Genomic DNA, 17553 nt, shown 5'->3' with positions numbered 1-17553 from the left:
AGGGTCACCTATTTATCCATCAATGTGGGATTGAGAAGTCCGTCTGTGCTGCTGGTTCATGGTATGAGATTGCTGGGTTACCTGTTGGGAGGGCCCCAGGAGAAAAGGCTTGGCTTCTGTTAATGTAATGAAATATTCTATACCTCAATACAAGAATACAAACAGGAGGACTGGAACATAATTCTGCATGCATTTTGTTTGATTGCTGGGGTGGAGTAGCCTGGGCCAGTTCTTGACCCTTCTGCTCAGCAGCTGCAAAGCCCCATCAGAGCTCTGCACTCATGGAACAGTAACTGAATCCTGCGGGGGAAGGTTCAGTTACCTCCTCACAGCCACTACAGAGCTGAGCCCTGCATACACAGGCCACCTTCTCACCTTGAAGAAGAATCAGACTCTACCTTCCCATGTCCATATAAGGCAGTGGGGCCACCAGGGAGTTGGTTCCTTTGCCTTGGTCCCTGTGGGGAAGCAGGTTCAGCCAGGGCGGCAGTGGGAGGGCCGAGAAACCTCTTCTCTCCCAGCAATGAAACAAGTTGAGAGCTCCCAAACAGCTGATGGGGTCTGGCCTCATGATGGATAGGATGCCACAGAGCTTCCCCCCTGCAAAGCTCCCCTCCCCCAGCCTGCAGGATTTGGCTCTGCATAGTGGTTCTTTGAAAAAGCAGCTTTTGTTCAGGATTGCAGCAATATGAAACAGTGTTTCTTCAGTAGCAATGCAACACCCTGCCCCTTTCCCTCACTGTGAGCAGAACAAGCCTAAACAAATGAAAGCTGACAGACTCAGTGACAGCAAAATCTCAAGTTTTTCAGCTGACTTCAGTGTAGATACACTGATTCACAGCAGCTGAGAATGTGGCTCTTAGCAGCAAAACTGTGAGATAAAAGTTTATGAGTGCACTAAATTAAGGATGAGAAGGGAGTTAACCTGCTTAGGTCTCTAGGCACTAGACTTATATGTATATGTAGGGAGCAATATACATCTGGGGGAGGATACAGAGATGTAAGCAGCTATATTTATGTCTATTGTGCGCTGCATTATGATGATGATGATGAAACATTAATATAATGGTAGTGCTTAGATACCTTAGCCACATCGTTGGGACCCCATTCCCCTGTTCTCCTAGTCAGTGCACAAACAGGTAGTAAATGGGAGTCCCTATTCCAGAAGGTTTATATCCTAGAAAACAATACGCAGGTGGACAAGACAAAGAAGCAGGTGGAGAAGGGAGGACAGGGTACAAAAGTAATAGGAAGAACAGACTTGTTGTGGACACAATTCTTATCCAATTAGATTTTCAGAATGGCACACGATTAGATTATTCAGTAATGGGTGCTTAATGTTGTAAATCTAATCATTTGGGGCCAGCTTCACCCACAGTTAATACTACTTTATTCTGCAAGCAATCTCACTGAAAAAACCAGTCACTCACCTTCTCGTAACTGTTGTTGTTCGAGTGATTGCTCATATCCATTCTAACTAGGTGTGCGCGCACCGCATGCACAGTCGTCGGAAAGTTTTTCCCCTAGCAGCACCTGTCGGGTTGGCTGTAGAGCCCCCTAGAGTGGCGCCTATGTATGACCCTGCCAACCTGGCACCTCCTCAGTTCCTTCTTGCTGGCTACTCCGACAGAGGGGAAGGTGGGTGGGTTTGGAATGGGTATGAGCAACACATCTCGAAGAACAACAGTTACAAGAATGTGAGTAACCGTTGGGTTTTTGTTTTTTTTTTTTGAGTGATTGCTCATATCGATTCCAATTAGGTGACTCCCAAGCCTTACCTAGGTGGTGGGCTTGGAGTTATGGAATCGCTGATTGGAGCACTGCTCTGCAGAAAGCTGCATCATCTCTGGCATGCTGGTGTAATGAGAGGTGAACATATGTACCCAGGACCAAGTTGCTGCCCTACAGATTTCTTGGATCGGAACCTGGGCCAGGAACGCCACTGATGAGAACTATGCCCTTGTCGAGTGTGCCGTAAGTGCCGGGGCTGGTGTCTTGGCCAGATAGTAGCACGTGCGGATGCAGGATGTGATCCAGGAAGATATTCTTTGAGATGAGACCAGGAATCCTTTCATCCGGTCTGCCACCGCTACGAAGAACTTCTTGAATTCGACTTCTTGAATGGCTTAGTGCACTTGATGTAGAAGGCTAGCGCCCGCTGAACATCCAGAGAGTGCAGCCTCTGCTTATGGCTACTGGCATGAGGCTTTGGATAAAAAACAGGCCGGAATATGTCTTGGCTGGTATGGAAATGTGACACAACCTTCGGAAGAAAGATGAGGCGGAGTCTGAGCTGCACCTTGTCTTTGTGGAAAACTGAATAAGGTGGGTTGGAGGTAAGGGCCTTTAACTCTAACACTCTTCTTGCTGATGTGATGGCAATTAGGAAGGCAACCTTCCATGACAGGTAGTGAAGGAAGCAAGTTACCAGCAGCTTGAATGGGGGCCCCATTAATTTGGAGAGGACCAAATTAGGGACCCACCCAGGAACAGTCTGTCTAATCTGGGAAAGTAACCGGTCCAGACCCTGGAGGAACCGTCCAACCAGGGGGTTGGCGAAGACGGAGCATCCAGAGACTCCAGGGTGGAAAGCCGAGATAGCAGCTAAGTGTACCTTTATGGATGGCACTGCCAGGCCTTGCTGTTTCAGGTACAGAAGATACTCCAGAATAAGAGGTAACAGCACCTGAAGTGGGGGCATATGATGCTGGTCACACCAGCAAGTAAACCTCTTCCACTTTGCCAGGTATGTGGCCCTTGTGGAGCAATTTCTGCTGCCGAGTAAGACCTCCCTTACCTGCTCCGAGCACAGGAACTTCATAGGGTTCAGCCAGGAAGCTTCCAGGCTGTGACGTGGAGGGACCAGAGGTCTGGGTGATGAAGCCGCCCTTGGTCCTGAGTGATCAAGTCGGGGAGGAGCTGCAACATGACCGGGGCGTCGACTGACAGATCCAAAAGTGTGATGTACCAGTATTGTCGAGGCCATGCTGGTGGTGCCAGAATTAGTTCCACCCTGTCTCTGCAGACCTTGAGCAGGACCTTGTGCACGAGAGGGATTGGGGGAAAGGCGTAGAGCAGATGGCCTCCCCAGGGTAGCAGGAATGCGTCTGCAATTGAGCCTGGGCTGCTTTTCTGGAAGGAGCAAAACAATGGGCACTTCCTGTTGTTCTGAGTGGCGAACAGATCAACCTGGGGAAACCCCCATCTCTGGAAAAAGGAGTGAATGACATCTGGCTCGTTGGACTGCTCATGGCTGTGGAAGGACCTGCTGAGGTGATCTGCCAGTACGTTCTGGACTCTTGGCAGATTTGATGCTTCCAGGTGAATGGAGTGGGCTATGCAGAATTCCCAGAGCCTGAGAGCCTCCTGACAGAGGGGCGAGGACTGGGTTCCACCCTGCTTGTTGATGTAAAACATTGCAGTGGAGTTGTCCATCAGGACTGCCACATGCTGGCCTTGCAGACGAGACCGTAAGGCCTGGCATGCAAGTCACACCGCTCTGAGCTCCTTGATATTGATATGGAGAGAGAGCTTGTCCTGTGATCAGAGGCCCTGTGTTCAGAGATCTCCCAGATGTGAGCCCCAACCTAGAGCTGATGCATCCGTAACTAGAGACAAGGACAGCTGAGGGCTGCTGAAGAGGACTCCTTCACAGACTATTTGAGCATTGAGCCACCACTGGAGTGACTCTAGTACTTGCTGTAGCACCATGACCCCTAGTCCCAGGCAGTCATGCCACGGGCGGTATGTCGAAACAAGCCACGTCAGCCTGGCATGTCGAACCACGTGTGTGCAGGCCTCCATGTGACCGAGGAGACTGAGGCAATTCCTTGCTGTAGTGGTTGGGTACTCATGCATCGAATGATGCTTGGAATCGGGACTCCAGCAGATGTGCTCTTGCCTGGACTGAGTCCAACACTGCTCCGATAAACTCTATTCTCTGGGTTGGTGACAAAGTGGACTTGTTCACATTGCGGAGGACACCCAGTCTCTTGAACATGGATGTGGCCAGACTGACCCGCGACTCCACCTGCTCTCTGGTGTGCCCCTTGAGCAGCCAGTCGTTGAAGTAAGGGTAAACCTGCAGCTGCCTCCTTTGGAGGAAGGCTGCTACCACTGACAATTACTTGGTGAACACTCGTGGGGCTGTCGACAGGCCAAAGGGAAGGACCATGAACTGATGATGTTTCTGGCTGATCATGAACCTTAAAAGCATCTGTGTGCAGGGCGAACTGCTATGTAAAAGTACGCATCTTTCATGTCGAGGGCGGCAAACCAGTCTCCCGGATCCATAGAAGGGATAATTGTATTGAGGGAAACCATGTGGAACTTCAACTTGTTGAGTCCTCGCAGGTCTAGAATGGGACGGAGACCCACTGGGGATTAGGAAGTAGCGGGAATAGAATCTCCTGCCCCTTAACTCCTGAGGAACCTCTTCCATTGCTCCTATGGCAAGGAGTGCCTGCACCTCCTGGATAAGGAGTTGCTAGCGAGAGGGGTCCCTGAAGAGGTACCGGGAAGGGGTGTGGGAGGGAGGGTAGGAGCAGAATTGGAGAGAATATCCCACTTCCACTGTGCGAAGAATCCAGTGGTCTGAGGTTATTTGGGACCATCCACGGTAGAAGAGGGATAGTTGGTTCAAAAAACACAGGGAAGGATCCGGCTTTGAGACAGGTGCTCCTTCCTCGGGCGCACCTTCAAAATGTCTCTTGTGAGCCCGACGAAGGCTTAGTCAGGCCTTTGCCTTGTCCGGACGGGGGATGGGAAGGCTTACGCCCAGGGGTGAAAGTGGGCCGGTACGGGCTGGTATGGCATACTGGTAAGAACTCGCACCGGCCAGCGCTTTAGCGTCCCTGCCCCTTTTGCCTCCCCCGTCGGCGGCCTGGCTGGTAGGATCCGTACCGGCAGGGCTGCGACGGGGGCGGGGGCAGCAACGTTAAAGCGCTCCTGCAGCAAAGGACCCTGCAGCGCTTTAACATCCCTGCCCCTTTTGCCCCCTCTCGGCCACCAACAGGTGGGGAAGGGGGGGCAAAGGGAGCAGCTGCCCCGGGGCCGGCGATTTAAAAGGGCCTGGGGCTCCGGACGCCCCTGAGCCCTTTAAAATGCCACTGGAGCCCCAGGCAGCTGGGAAGGGCTGGCTGGGAGATGCTGACCCCCAGCCCCGCCTCTTCCGCCCGAGCCCCCACCCCTTCCGGGGGCCAGAGCCGGCCCCGGCCCCATACTAGTAAGTGTCTGGAGTTACTTTCACCCCTGCTTACACCTGCTATTCCTACCCCTGCGCCTGTAAATATCCTGCCTCGGCCAAGGAGGATACCAGGTGCTGTTGCAGCAGCTGGGGCTTAAAGGGCTTTCGTTGGGTTGCTGGTGTATGCATACTCAAAGATTTCATTGTCGCCCTGGAGTCTTTGAGGCTATGCAGTTTGGAGTCAGTCTGTCTGGCAAACAGGCTCTCCCCTTCAAAGGGTAGGTCTTGCATAGTTTGCTGAACCTCGAACGGGAGCCCCGAGACTTGCAGCCATGAACTACACCACCTAGCTATCCCTGAGGACAAGGTGTACACTGCCGAGTCTGCAGTACTAAGAACTAAACAACTACAAAATAAAAACATTCCGAAGAGAAGCTAGGGAAATGTGGAGAGCTTGCAGAGCAAGATGCCACAGTTCCAATGACCATCACTGGCAGTAAGAAGGAACTGAGAAGGCGCCGGGTCAGCAGGGTCATATATAGAGCACTATGAAGGCGCCACTCCAGGGGGCTCCACAGCCAACCCGACTGGTGCTGCTCGGGGAAAAACTTTCTGACGACTTTGCACGTGGCGCGCACACACCTAATTGGAATCAATATGAGCAATCACTCAAAGAAGAATATGGCATACCATCCTTTAAAAAGAATGTCAGAAGATCTAAGATTAGTAAATGCTTATGCTTAATAACAGAAAAAACTGTTAAGTGTCTTCCTTGTGTTTTACAATTTAATGCCTTGACACAGCTTTCGCTGACCAGGGCCGCAATTCAGCAAAGCACCTAAACATGGGTTTAAGAGCTTTGTTAAATAGAGCTGGGATTACAGACATGCTTAAAATTAAACATGGGTTTACATGCTTTGTTGAGTTAGAGCCATATTTGGTATTATTGTAGAATTATATTCATGTTGAATTTATGATTTTTGTTCCCTGTTACTTATGTGCAAAGCTTGGCTACCACCAAATAATATACAATTGGTAACCTATAATTAAACTGCCTATGACAATAACGTGGATTACAGCCATATGTCCTGACTTTCTGCATTTAAAAATATATAAAACTACTTTAAAAACTGCTTTTTTATGAATGTCTGTGAGAGACAAAAAATTGCACTATGAAGACACCATATATTTTTGAGGGTCTTGTGACCTAAGTCAGTATGGGAGCCCACACATTCATGTGACTTTCTTCAAGACAGTTTTATTTCCCATTCTAACATCTCATAAATTCTAGCACTTTGAGTTTTAGCAAATTATCTCAAGAAAAAGTTTTCTCTTGAGATAGTACAAAGGATGCTCATTCATGGCAAGTTTTAGTGAGATGGAAAGAGGCTGATGGGCATCCAAGAGATTTCTGGAGAGAGAGAAACAAACATCCATCCATCGTATTAATTACCAGCCATATTTGTACTGCACTTCTGGATGTCACTAACTCATTGGCAGCTGCCCACATGTTCTCATTCAGAACTATCTGTACTTTAAAGATTCTAACATGCACCCTCACACACTCAGTGTTCTCCATAATCCAAGGTCATGGCCCATTGCTTGCAGCTCTTTGGCCTTTAATCTTGCCAGCCATTCTGTCAGGTTTTTGATGGAGATTGAAGAGAAGAACATGAATGGGAAATATTCTTTTTCAATTTCACTTTCAGCCTCGTACGCCAGACTGCAGGAACAGTACTGTGACCACTAGGAGAGATTTGAGGCTTCTGCTAGACTCCCTGTCTGTCTCCCTTTTCCTGGCCCAAAGCTCTAGGAAAGATTGAAGAAACTGGACATGTTTAATCTTGAAAAAAGAAGATTGAGGGGGGACCTGATCGGAGACTTCAAATATGTTAAGGCCTATTATAAAAAGGACGGTGATTAATTGTCCTCCATATTCACAGAAGATAGGACATTGCTATGGCAGCAAAAGCTCTACGTAGATGCAGTTATACAAGTTATAAAGTCCTTTTGCTGGTGTAGCTTCTTTTGTTCAGGAAACTCGCATAAGCTGCATTCCCACTAGAATGGTTACCAGTACAGCTATAGCCAGGGGTGAAAGTAACTTAAGAGACTTACCTGTATGCAGGGTGGCCAAGGTCCTGAGCAAGGTGTGTGTAGGGAGGGGAGGGGCACTCAACTGGAAGGGGCGGGGCCTCTGGTAAAAGGGGCGGGGCTGGGACCAGACTCCCCCAGCCAGCCCTTCAGCGCGGCCCGGCGGTGATTTAAAGGGCCTGGTGCTCCCGGCTGCCACCACCACTACTGCTACTCCAGGGCTCCGGCAGTGATTTAAAGGGCCCGGGGCTCCTGGCCGGTGCCATCGCTATGTACCGGCTCTTACTGCCGGGCCGGGCCGGACCGGCTTACTTTCACCTCTGGCTATAGATGGCAAATCCTTTTTAGTGCAGACAAAGCCTGGGACTCTCTCAGCCCTTAAGTGAAGGGTTATGGGCACTGTGCCCCAATTCAGCGCAGTGCTTGGATCTACTAATATATGACAGAGACTAACCAGCATGGTTTTACAAAGGAAAATCATGTCTCACTAATTTTTAGAATTCTCTAAACTTGTCAGTGAAGTAGTGGATAAGGGAGAACTGGTTCATATTGTTTATTTAGACTTCCAAAAGGCCCTCAACAAGGTCCTGCATAGGAGGGTACTGAAGAAGCACGGTCACAGGGTGAGACACAAAATATTGTCATGGATTAAAAGTTGTCTAGAAGACAGAAAGCAAAGAGTAAAATTAAATGGTTAATTTTCATCATGGTATCAGGTTAACAGTGAGCTGTCTCATGGTTCTATACTAGGTCCTGTGTTGTTTAATTTATTTATCAATGATCTGGAAAGGGGGCAAAATTTGCAGATGATGCAAAGTTATTTAGGTTAGTTGGGACCATAGATGATTGTGAGAAACTTTAGAGACACCTAAACAAATTAGGTGAGTGGGCAACACAGTGGCAAATGGAATTAAATGCAAAGTAATGCACATTGGAGAGGAAAATTTAAACTACTCAGACAGGGTAGTTTAACAATCGTACAGGGTTCTAAATTAACTGTATCGGCTCAAGAAAGGGATCTGGGTGTTGACAGCTCAATGAAGACCTCCCATCAATGTGCAGCTGTGGTCAAAAAGCAAACCAGATTTTAGGATGGATAAGAAATGGGATGGCAAATCCTTACAGAGACTATTAGAACACCTTTATGTAAATCAGTGGTGTGGCCTCATCTGGATAACAAGAATGATCAAAGGCACTGAAAAGTCTCCAATGAAGAGAAATGAAAAGGTTTGGGATTGTTTAACTTCGAACAGTGATGAATAACAGGATACATGATAAAAGAACACAAAATAATGACTGGTCTAGAGAAGGGAGTTTGGGACCTTCTGCCCTTCATCTCATAATACAAGAACAAGGAGACATTCAGTTAAATTAAAAGGAGGGAAATTCAAAACTGATATAGGAAATACTTTTTCTTATAATGGGTAATTATACTATGGAATTCACTGCAACAGGAAATTATTGAGGCCAAGAGCTTAACAAGATTCAAAAAGGGGTTTGAGTACTGATATCAAGAATATCCAGAGTTCTCATAATTAATGACATTATATTTCTGTGGAAGGGATATTAAACCTCATGCTTCAGGGTTTAAGGTAATACCTAAATAGTTGAGATTAGGATGAGACAGAACGTGGGGGGCAGATCACACAACATCTGCCTATTGCAAAGTTCGTACATCCTGCTCTGAATCTTGTGGTGCTGACTGTTGTTGGAGACGGGTACCGCCAGCCAGGATGGATAGAGCAATCTGGGTCTGAGCAATTCTGGCAGTTCCTATGTCCCTATACATGTTAGCATATGCTAAATTAGGCATGCTTAAACCTCATTGACTTCAATGGACAGTGAATTTCACCCTAAGTGAATTAAGTTTCACAATACCCCTGAGAGGCAAGGAAATGCTATCCACATTTTGCATATGAGGAAACTGCAGCACAGAGAGATTAGATAATGTATCTAAGATTACGTAGATCTCAGAAGGGAACCCAGTCTTGTGTTTTAGTCAAAAGTACCCTATACAATTATACACTAAATTATTTTGTATCAATTCCTTTTAAAAACTATGTTGACTCATAGGTGCTGCCGCACCCCCTGGCTTGAAGTGGTTTCCATTATATACAGGGTTTAGAGTTTGGTTCAATGGATCTCAGCACCCCCACTCTTTTTGGTAACTCTTTCGGGGAAAGTATGAACATTACTAAATTAAATACTCTCTCTCTCTCATTAAATACTATCTTATGAGATAAATTCTGAGATACACATTCAGCATTTTATATGGTTTTACACAATGCTTTTTATTGTGTTAATTCTTTGTAGTTTTAAAAAACCATATGAAGTTCTGAAAGGCCTATATGACATATAATATTTTTACTGTGACCTCAAATTATGCTGAACGTCAATACAAAGTCCCAGTCCCAGTTCTGCAATGCCATGCTGCTGAGTTTAAAATTATACAATATCCTGTTTTACAAGGGATGCCTATTTAGGGCCTGATCCTGCAAACACTTACACCTATAAGTAACTTTATTGACTTCAACAGGACTCCTTATATGAGTAAAGTTAAATGGAACTACTCAGGTGGGTAGTGTTTACAGAATCAGGGTCTAATTTTGCAAGAGGCTTCATAAGTATTTAATATAACATAATTCATTCATAATTATGTCTGTCTGCCTCTCTCTCAGACACACATGCAAACCAGATTTGCTAAACACGTGCAATGACTCTTACCAGCATTAGACCAAAGCGTAAATGGTGAAGTTCAGCTCTGAGCAAAAGACACTCCTCTTGAGGAAAGAGAAGATGTGGGGTTGAGTGAGTTGTCATCTTCAGTGATAGATTCGACAGCTGACAATGATTTGTAATATTCATCCTCCCCATCAAGCACTTTGATTTGGCTTTGAAACAAAACACAAAACAAACTATTTTTATTAAGTATATAAAATAAAAAGTACAAAGTAGTTCTCCAAAACCTTAAGAAATATACCTCTCTATGGATGGTGAAATGAAAACACTGAAAAAGTGTTAATACAAGAAGGGGAAAAGATGGGATGATTTTGTTAACAAGATGCAGCCTTTGTACATGTCTCTCAATCTTGCTGCCGCTTTTCAGTGCCCTAAATCTCTCTGTGGGAACTGAATGGCTCTGAGGATTGGTAACAGGTCACACAGCCTTTCATCTCTAGGTCTGCAGTACAGTCACAGCAATTATTTGTAGCACGTATTTTATTTCACAAATGTAGCATTTTTGTCTGATTGAAAATTTTCCACACACAGACTTTGATATTTACAAATACGTTCATTATTCAGAATTGTTCGAATTCCATAGGCAAACATTTGTTTGTGAACTATGGGCCTGATCCAAAGCCCACTAAAGGGAATTCCATTATCTTCAGCGGGTTTTGGATCAGGCCCTATTTGCTCCAACTGTGTCTTCAGCTTCTCATGATGTATGACTGGACACCGAAATTACATAGTATTATTTCTGCTCCCCGACTGGGGGACAGAGTTTTATAAACTGGAGGAGGTAACTCAAAGAGATACCAAGACAGTCAAGCAAACAATTCCGGTTTGAACCTTCTCACAAACCCCATTTGCATTAGTATCCACAAGACTTTCACTTTCCGTGAACATTGTTGTGAACAAAAGAAAGTCACTTATATAACTATCTGCAGAAAATGAATAAAAAAGGGTCAAAGAAAATGTATGGGTGTCACTGCCTGAGTGTTCATCAATATGTCTTTGCTGTGTTCGTCCAGCACTAGTTGCTGCACATGTCAGTAATACGTGAAATTTGTTACTGCTGGATGGTGGCTTTTGTGAAATGCACTAGTGATCTCTGCCCACCTTCTGCTGAAAAGCATCCATGTTACAAGTGGTACTAATTAGCACCACTGGTGGCTCTTAGCTGAGAGCTAGTGGGCAAAGAACAACCCTTTTTAGGAAAGAACTCCCCTCTCTGCCTTCTCTTAGAACTGGTCCCTCCTGAGGCAGGGCGGAAGCATATTGCTCGGGTAGTGAGAGGAAGCCTGCATGGCTTTTGTCCATGTTATGCTTGCTGTAGGCTAATGAGCTTCAACCTCAAAGACTCTCAGTCCAGCACCTTTTACTACGACTAAATTTGTTTATTTAAAAAGGGGAAGCTAAAATTTGTTTGAGTTGTACTGAGAGAGAGTTGGGGAGAATATTTTGTAAGAGCCAGTTCTAGTGTTTGCAAACAGTATTAGATACATGTTTTATATTTGCTTCTGTAGAAAATGTCCAATGTCAATGCACAGAGATATGGTAATTGTTTATTTTTAGAAACTTCTCTAAAAAGTTTTTCATTTTCTGTAATATCACAAAGGACTTCTTCTGTTTACAGTTGCTTAGAACTAAGAAGATAGATATTTACCCAAGTTTTCTTGGCTTCCTCTTGCTCCCTTGATATTCTAGAGTTCCCTGTGGAGAGGGCCAAGAACACACAGTCAAAGCAAAGCAGCAAGTCGTTAATTTTTAATTCAAAGTGATTTTGTGTTGAATGCAAGCAGATGCTGATAATATCAGAAGTCACAGCATAATTTTTTTGATCAAAGGGCTCAAGTGAGCCTGATGAAGCATGCATCTTGCTCGTCTTTGATAAACCACATCAATTATTCACCGTGAAGGCAGACATCCTGACATGAAAGCAACAGATAAAGAGCATAAGCACATGTTCAAGACGAGAGCAAAAGAACGTGGGGGTGGGGCTGGAGGGGCTGGAACAGGTATTAATAACCGAATTATTAACTGGAAACAAAGCCAGTAAAACAGCTTTATTGCCACTTTGAACTCACATTTAACTGGTTATAGTACATGTTGTCCTCAGGGCTATTCAGCATTTTGGGCTGCTGACATCGTCGACGAGGTGTTCTCAGCTTCTGTTTGAGACAGTTTTCTGAACCTACAGTAAGATAACGCAATTTAGTTTTAAGCCATGCCAGGTGCTGCGAATGTCTTAGCATATTTTAGCTATAAGCAGTCCTTTCTTCTTTTCTGTTCACTCCTAGATTTATTAGCAAATCTGTCCTATTCTAAGAAGGTATACAGAAAGTTTGGGATCTCTGTTTTCTGTTTTGGAACTTGGTTTAAACAAGAGTTTATAGATGAAACTTTCTCTGATAACATCATTTTATTCCAGGTTTCAGAGTAGCAGCCGTGTTAGTCTGTATCTGCAAAAAGAAAAGGAGTACTTGTGGCACCCTAGAGACTAACAAATTTATTTGAGCATAAGCTTTCGTGAGCTATAGCTCACTTCATAGTTCCTTGTTCCTTTGACCCTTTATATTGACATATTTTGTTATCTAAGCAGGATAAGCATTGTGACTAGCTAGGGACTAGTAACAGCATCAGCATCAAAACCGTTCATCTATGTTTATAGATGCAACAGTAACAAATCCCTTTGATGAGAATTAGTTTATTATTGTCTTTGTTTTACTATATAAAAAGCGACTTTCTTGATATAACATTCTATTTAAACAGAGAAATCAGTGCCATTTGAGATAATGCCTCCGTGAGTTAATTTGTGATACACTATGGAGTAAGAGTTGGTTAAAGCCATCTGGAACACACACAATTTAAAGATTAGAAAAACATTTTAGAAGGGTGGATTTTGTAGAAAATATGGTTTGAGCTAGTGCAAGCTAACAGCCTTCGTATTTTTGCTTTTTTCAAAAAAGAATATTGTTCTGTGTAATCTATAAGAGATGATTCAGAAAAAAAAACCTGTTGGAAAGAACCTAACACAGCAAAACTAATTGATGATATGAGCACTATTTTAAGGACAATTCATAAATATGCTAATAGAAAAAAAAATCTGGGAATTCATTTCTTTTCCAAAAAGATCATTCACACAGCCTATTTTGACCTTTCTAATATCTGATTTTAACATGATTTTTAAAAAAATAATAAATAATCTAATAATATTTCCAGTTCAAAGAAACAGGTGAATATTTAACTTTCAATACAAACACTGAAGGAAAAATATTAGTCACATTACACTTGGATCCTGCCTGAAGAGTCAAATTTGCCCCTCTCCAGAGGCCCAGCACAAGGTCCTTGTTCCACTTAAGCCCCTTTGAAAACTTCAAAACAGAAGCTAATGGGGGGCCCTGTGTAGATGGGGGGCTCTGCCCAGACAGATCCATTTGTAGGATCTGGCCCTTGATGATAAGATAATTCTTTAAAGCAGTTTTGTGATGTTCCCAGGTCCACAGACTACTGATTGCTGGGTTTCTCTAAAGTTTTTCAGGTGTTATCCCCATTTTGGGACACATCCTGCCATTGTTCCAGATGTGAAGCACCCATGGAAATCAGTGTGAGTTTTACATAAAAACCAGTGTCAGAATACGACTGTCTGTCAGCAAAGATCCAACACTGCCTTCTATGCCAAGGAGCCTTTATATAAGGTCTTTTCAAAACAATTATCTAGTCCTTAAAGAAAGGATACATTTCAATGCAATTATATTTTTTAAAGAAAATAATCCCGCTAGCATAAAAAACCCCCAAATCTCACAAACCCAAAGATTTGACAAACTGTTTTTTCTACCCAATTGCAGTAGCTTTTATAACTTGCTTGGTACTATGCAGTGTTCACCTATTATTTATTTGTTCTTCATGGAACTTCAAGCTTGATGCAAATCCATCCCTCAGCTACCACTGAATTATTGTAGGAGAAAGCCCATTATTCACATTTGCCTATGTGTGTTTACTCAGTTTTACTCTCAACTATGATATGTACACAATGCACAGGTGTGATTCCCACTATGTGACTCAGGACAAAGTCAGGCTCAAAATCTTAAAGTTATTTGTTTGAAGAAATTAACTCTTTACAACAACAAAATACCCTCTAGTAATAAATTCATATTATTTGCTAACTATAATCACAAAAGCTTAAGATCCTGATGCTTTCCAATGTTCTACTCATTTTGCAAAGAGTGGTTTGTGGTTCAAGAAATTCTGGCGGCACTGCCTACACTTTTGCTGTTTGCCAATATTGTCTCTAAGTAGACAAGGTACAAAACTCTTCCAGGGTATATTGCTCGAAAGTCAGTGGGAGTTGGATGTCTAACTCCTATTCGTGTCTTTGAAAATGTCCCCTATGATATTTAAATATAATAAAGAGATTATCAATTAAATCTTGGTCCCAATACAATCAATGGACATTTTGCCATTGACTTTAATGAGGCCAGGATTTCACCTTATATCACTGAGCATTTCCAAAATTATTAAGTTTAGGTTTGGAAGAGACCTTAGGATTCAAAACTTCTGATTATGTCAGGATCTGTCATTGTCCTCGTGGTGATGTTTCAGTTTTAGGGCCAAATTATGATCTCCCTTACATAAATATAAATCAGGAGTCATTGCACTGAAATCAATTCTTATTATTGGTGTAAAGCTAGTGTGAGTGAGTGAAGAATTAGACACTCTTTCACACATCTATCAGATGCTTGCCAAAAACACACAATTATTACAAAGTTGATCATCAATACCCTGCTGTGATGTGATGTACTGGATTACGTGACAAAGGGAATACACTGTATTCTTTTTTCAAAATATATTTTAATTACCTTTCTTTTATTTTCCAGCAACATCTACATTAAAATTTTATGTTGCTATCGTTTATTTTGTCCATCTGAAGTCTAATTTAATAAAGTTTTGCTCTTGCTTTTTATCCCTACACATAATTATTTCTGCATATTACACGGGTGGCCTGCAGATTGCGTCCTCCAAAGGAAATACCTTTTCAGTGGGCCCATTTGTCTTAGCATTTAGTAGCATAAAATAGGAATAGTAAGAAAATCTGGTAACGTTTATCATACACTACTGTATCTGGAGAAAAGTGTATTAACATATGCTCTACATTCAGCAGTTAAATAGGCATTTCAAATAGTGTTTTAAAATGTTTAGCTTTGATGACAAAGTTAAGGCCACTGACAGGAAAAATTACTTGTCATTGTAATAACAACAACTATCTATTTATTTTTTTATAAGCACCCAAAGTATGCTGCGTGCCTCTGGTATGCCCACAAGAGTCTGTGTGCTACACATTCAGATGCCACTCCTAGAATTAGAAAAGAGGGCCAGCTTCATTTCCTTCACTCTCTCCTTAAGCCAATATTTCTATAGGGGAGATTTGACCCCCTTTCCTCATATTAAATCAGAGACTTAGGGCTAGAATGAGACAACCTATTGCCCTGTGTTAGGGCTAGGGTATTGCTGCACTGCCTCGGGAGCAGTACAAGGACGGACCTGTGACTCAGAGACCCAGTTTTTTTCCTTGTGGCAGTGTGAAGTATTACCCACTAGTTCTTTACCAGGTGCTGATTACTTCTGCCCACTGAACCAGCTCAGCTGCACTGGCTGACATGGTGGTGGTAGTGGTGAAGGGGAAGATGAGCCGAGGCTCCACTCAGCCTCTACCTCTCTCTCTGCCCACAGACCTCACTTTTCCCCACTGTGCACACAGACCAGAAAATCTGGGCAGAAGCTGCAGGATGGGTGGACAGACACTTATTCCCGTTACATCCCTGATTTTTATACCAAAATCAAAGTAGTCCATTTAAAAGAGTTAAAACTGGCTGACAAATCTAAAAAAAAGTCATTATAAATTGGGAAACATTAGCCAATAGGGCTGTTTCGAATAGGGTCCTGAAGGGATCTTTTCTTGGCCCAATGCTACTCAATATCAATGATTTGGTAGAAAGTATAAAATCATTGCTGGTAAAGTTTGCAAATGACATAAAAATTACTGGCATAGTAAGTTATGATAAGGACAATTTAATTTTACAGAGCAATCTAAATCACTTGGTAAGCAGGGTTCCCTTGAACTATATGTGTTTTAATAGAGCTAAATGCAAGGCCCATACATCTGGGAACAAAGACTAAAGGTCACATTTTCAGGAATGGGGACTGATTTTGGAAAGCAGGGATTCTGAAAGGTACTAAGGCGTCATGGTGGATACCAACCGAGCACGAGCTCCCAGTCTGACACACAGCTAAGACGGCCAGTGTGATTCTTGCATGTATGAGCAGGGAATAGTGAGTAAAAGTAGGGAGTTGGTATTGCTATTGCAATACCCCACAGCGTTAATGAGACCATTACCAATGGAACAAATTTTAAAAGAGAAAGGAGTTAAGGACATAGAGGTAAATGGGATGAAATACAACATGACTTTACAAAGGGTAGATTGTGCCAGACCAACCTGATCTCCTTCTTTGAGAAGATAGCTGATTTGTTAGACAGAGGAAATAAAGAAGAAACCCTAACCCTAACTCTAAGCTACCTGGATTTCAGTGAGGCATTTGATAAAGTTCCACATAGGAAAGTATTACTTAAATTAGAGAAGATGGAGATCAATATGAGAATTGAAAGACGGATAAGGAACTGGTTGAATGGGAGAATATAATTGGTCACACTGGAAGGTGGACTGTCAGGATTTGGTCTTGGGATCAATCTTATTTAACATTTTTATTAATGACCTTGGCACAAAAAGTGGGAGTCTGCTAATAAAATTTTCAGATGACACAAAGTTGGAACATATTGAAAATACAGAGGAGGACCAGAATATCATACAAGAAGATCTGGATGACCTTGAAAACTGGAGTAATAGAAATGGGATGAAATTTAATAGTGCACTAAGTGGAAGGTTATGCATTTAGGGGCTAACAACAAGAATTTTTGCTATAAGCCAGGGACATATTAGTTGGTAGTGACAGAGGAGGAGAAAGACCTGGGCTGTATTGTTTGATCACAGGGTGACTATGAGCCGCCAATGTGATGGGGCTTTGAAAAAGGCTAACACAGTCCTAGGATGCATCAGGTGAGGTATTTCCAGGACAGACAGGGAAGTGTTAGTACCATTATGCAAGACTCTGGTGAGATCTCGTCTGGAACACTGTGCAATTTTGGTCTCCCATGTTTAAGAAAGATGAATTCAAACTGGAACAGGCGTCGAGAAGGTCTACTAGGATGATCAGAGGTATAGAAAACCCATCTTATAAGAGGAGGCTCAAAGAGCTTGGCTTGTTTAGTCTAACCAAAAGAACGCTGTGGGGAGATTTGATTGCTCTCTATAAATACATCAGTAGGAAAAATACCAGGGAGGGAGAGGCCAATGTGGACACAAGAATAAATACATATAATCTGGCCATCAACAAGTTGAGGCTTGAAATTAGATGAAGGTGTCTAACCATTAGAGGAGTGAGGTTCTGGAACAGCCTTCCAAGGGGACCAGTGGGGGCAAAAACATAACTGGCTGCAA

General features: G+C 43.3%; 1 protein-coding gene across 1 annotated transcript in view; it reads right to left on the bottom strand.

The window, feature by feature from the left end:
* The window catches only part of MYO3B (myosin IIIB), a 298357-nt gene that overhangs the window by 23451 nt on the left and 257353 nt on the right, over positions 1-17553 (bottom strand). The window contains exons 32-34 of the mRNA XM_043525586.1: positions 12088-12194; positions 11667-11713; positions 10004-10170 (exon numbers count right to left, since the gene is read on the bottom strand). Coding sequence (XP_043381521.1) covers positions 10035-10170; positions 11667-11713; positions 12088-12194 — 290 coding nt within the window. The 3' untranslated portion in view covers positions 10004-10034. The remainder of the gene's footprint in view (positions 1-10003; positions 10171-11666; positions 11714-12087; positions 12195-17553) is intronic.

The sequence above is a fragment of the Chelonia mydas genome, chromosome 11, assembly GCF_015237465.2.
Source record: "Chelonia mydas isolate rCheMyd1 chromosome 11, rCheMyd1.pri.v2, whole genome shotgun sequence".
Classification (NCBI taxonomy): Eukaryota; Metazoa; Chordata; order Testudines; family Cheloniidae; genus Chelonia; species Chelonia mydas.
Note: the sequence above shows the minus strand (reverse complement) of the source record. Positions and strands in the feature narration are given on the sequence as shown.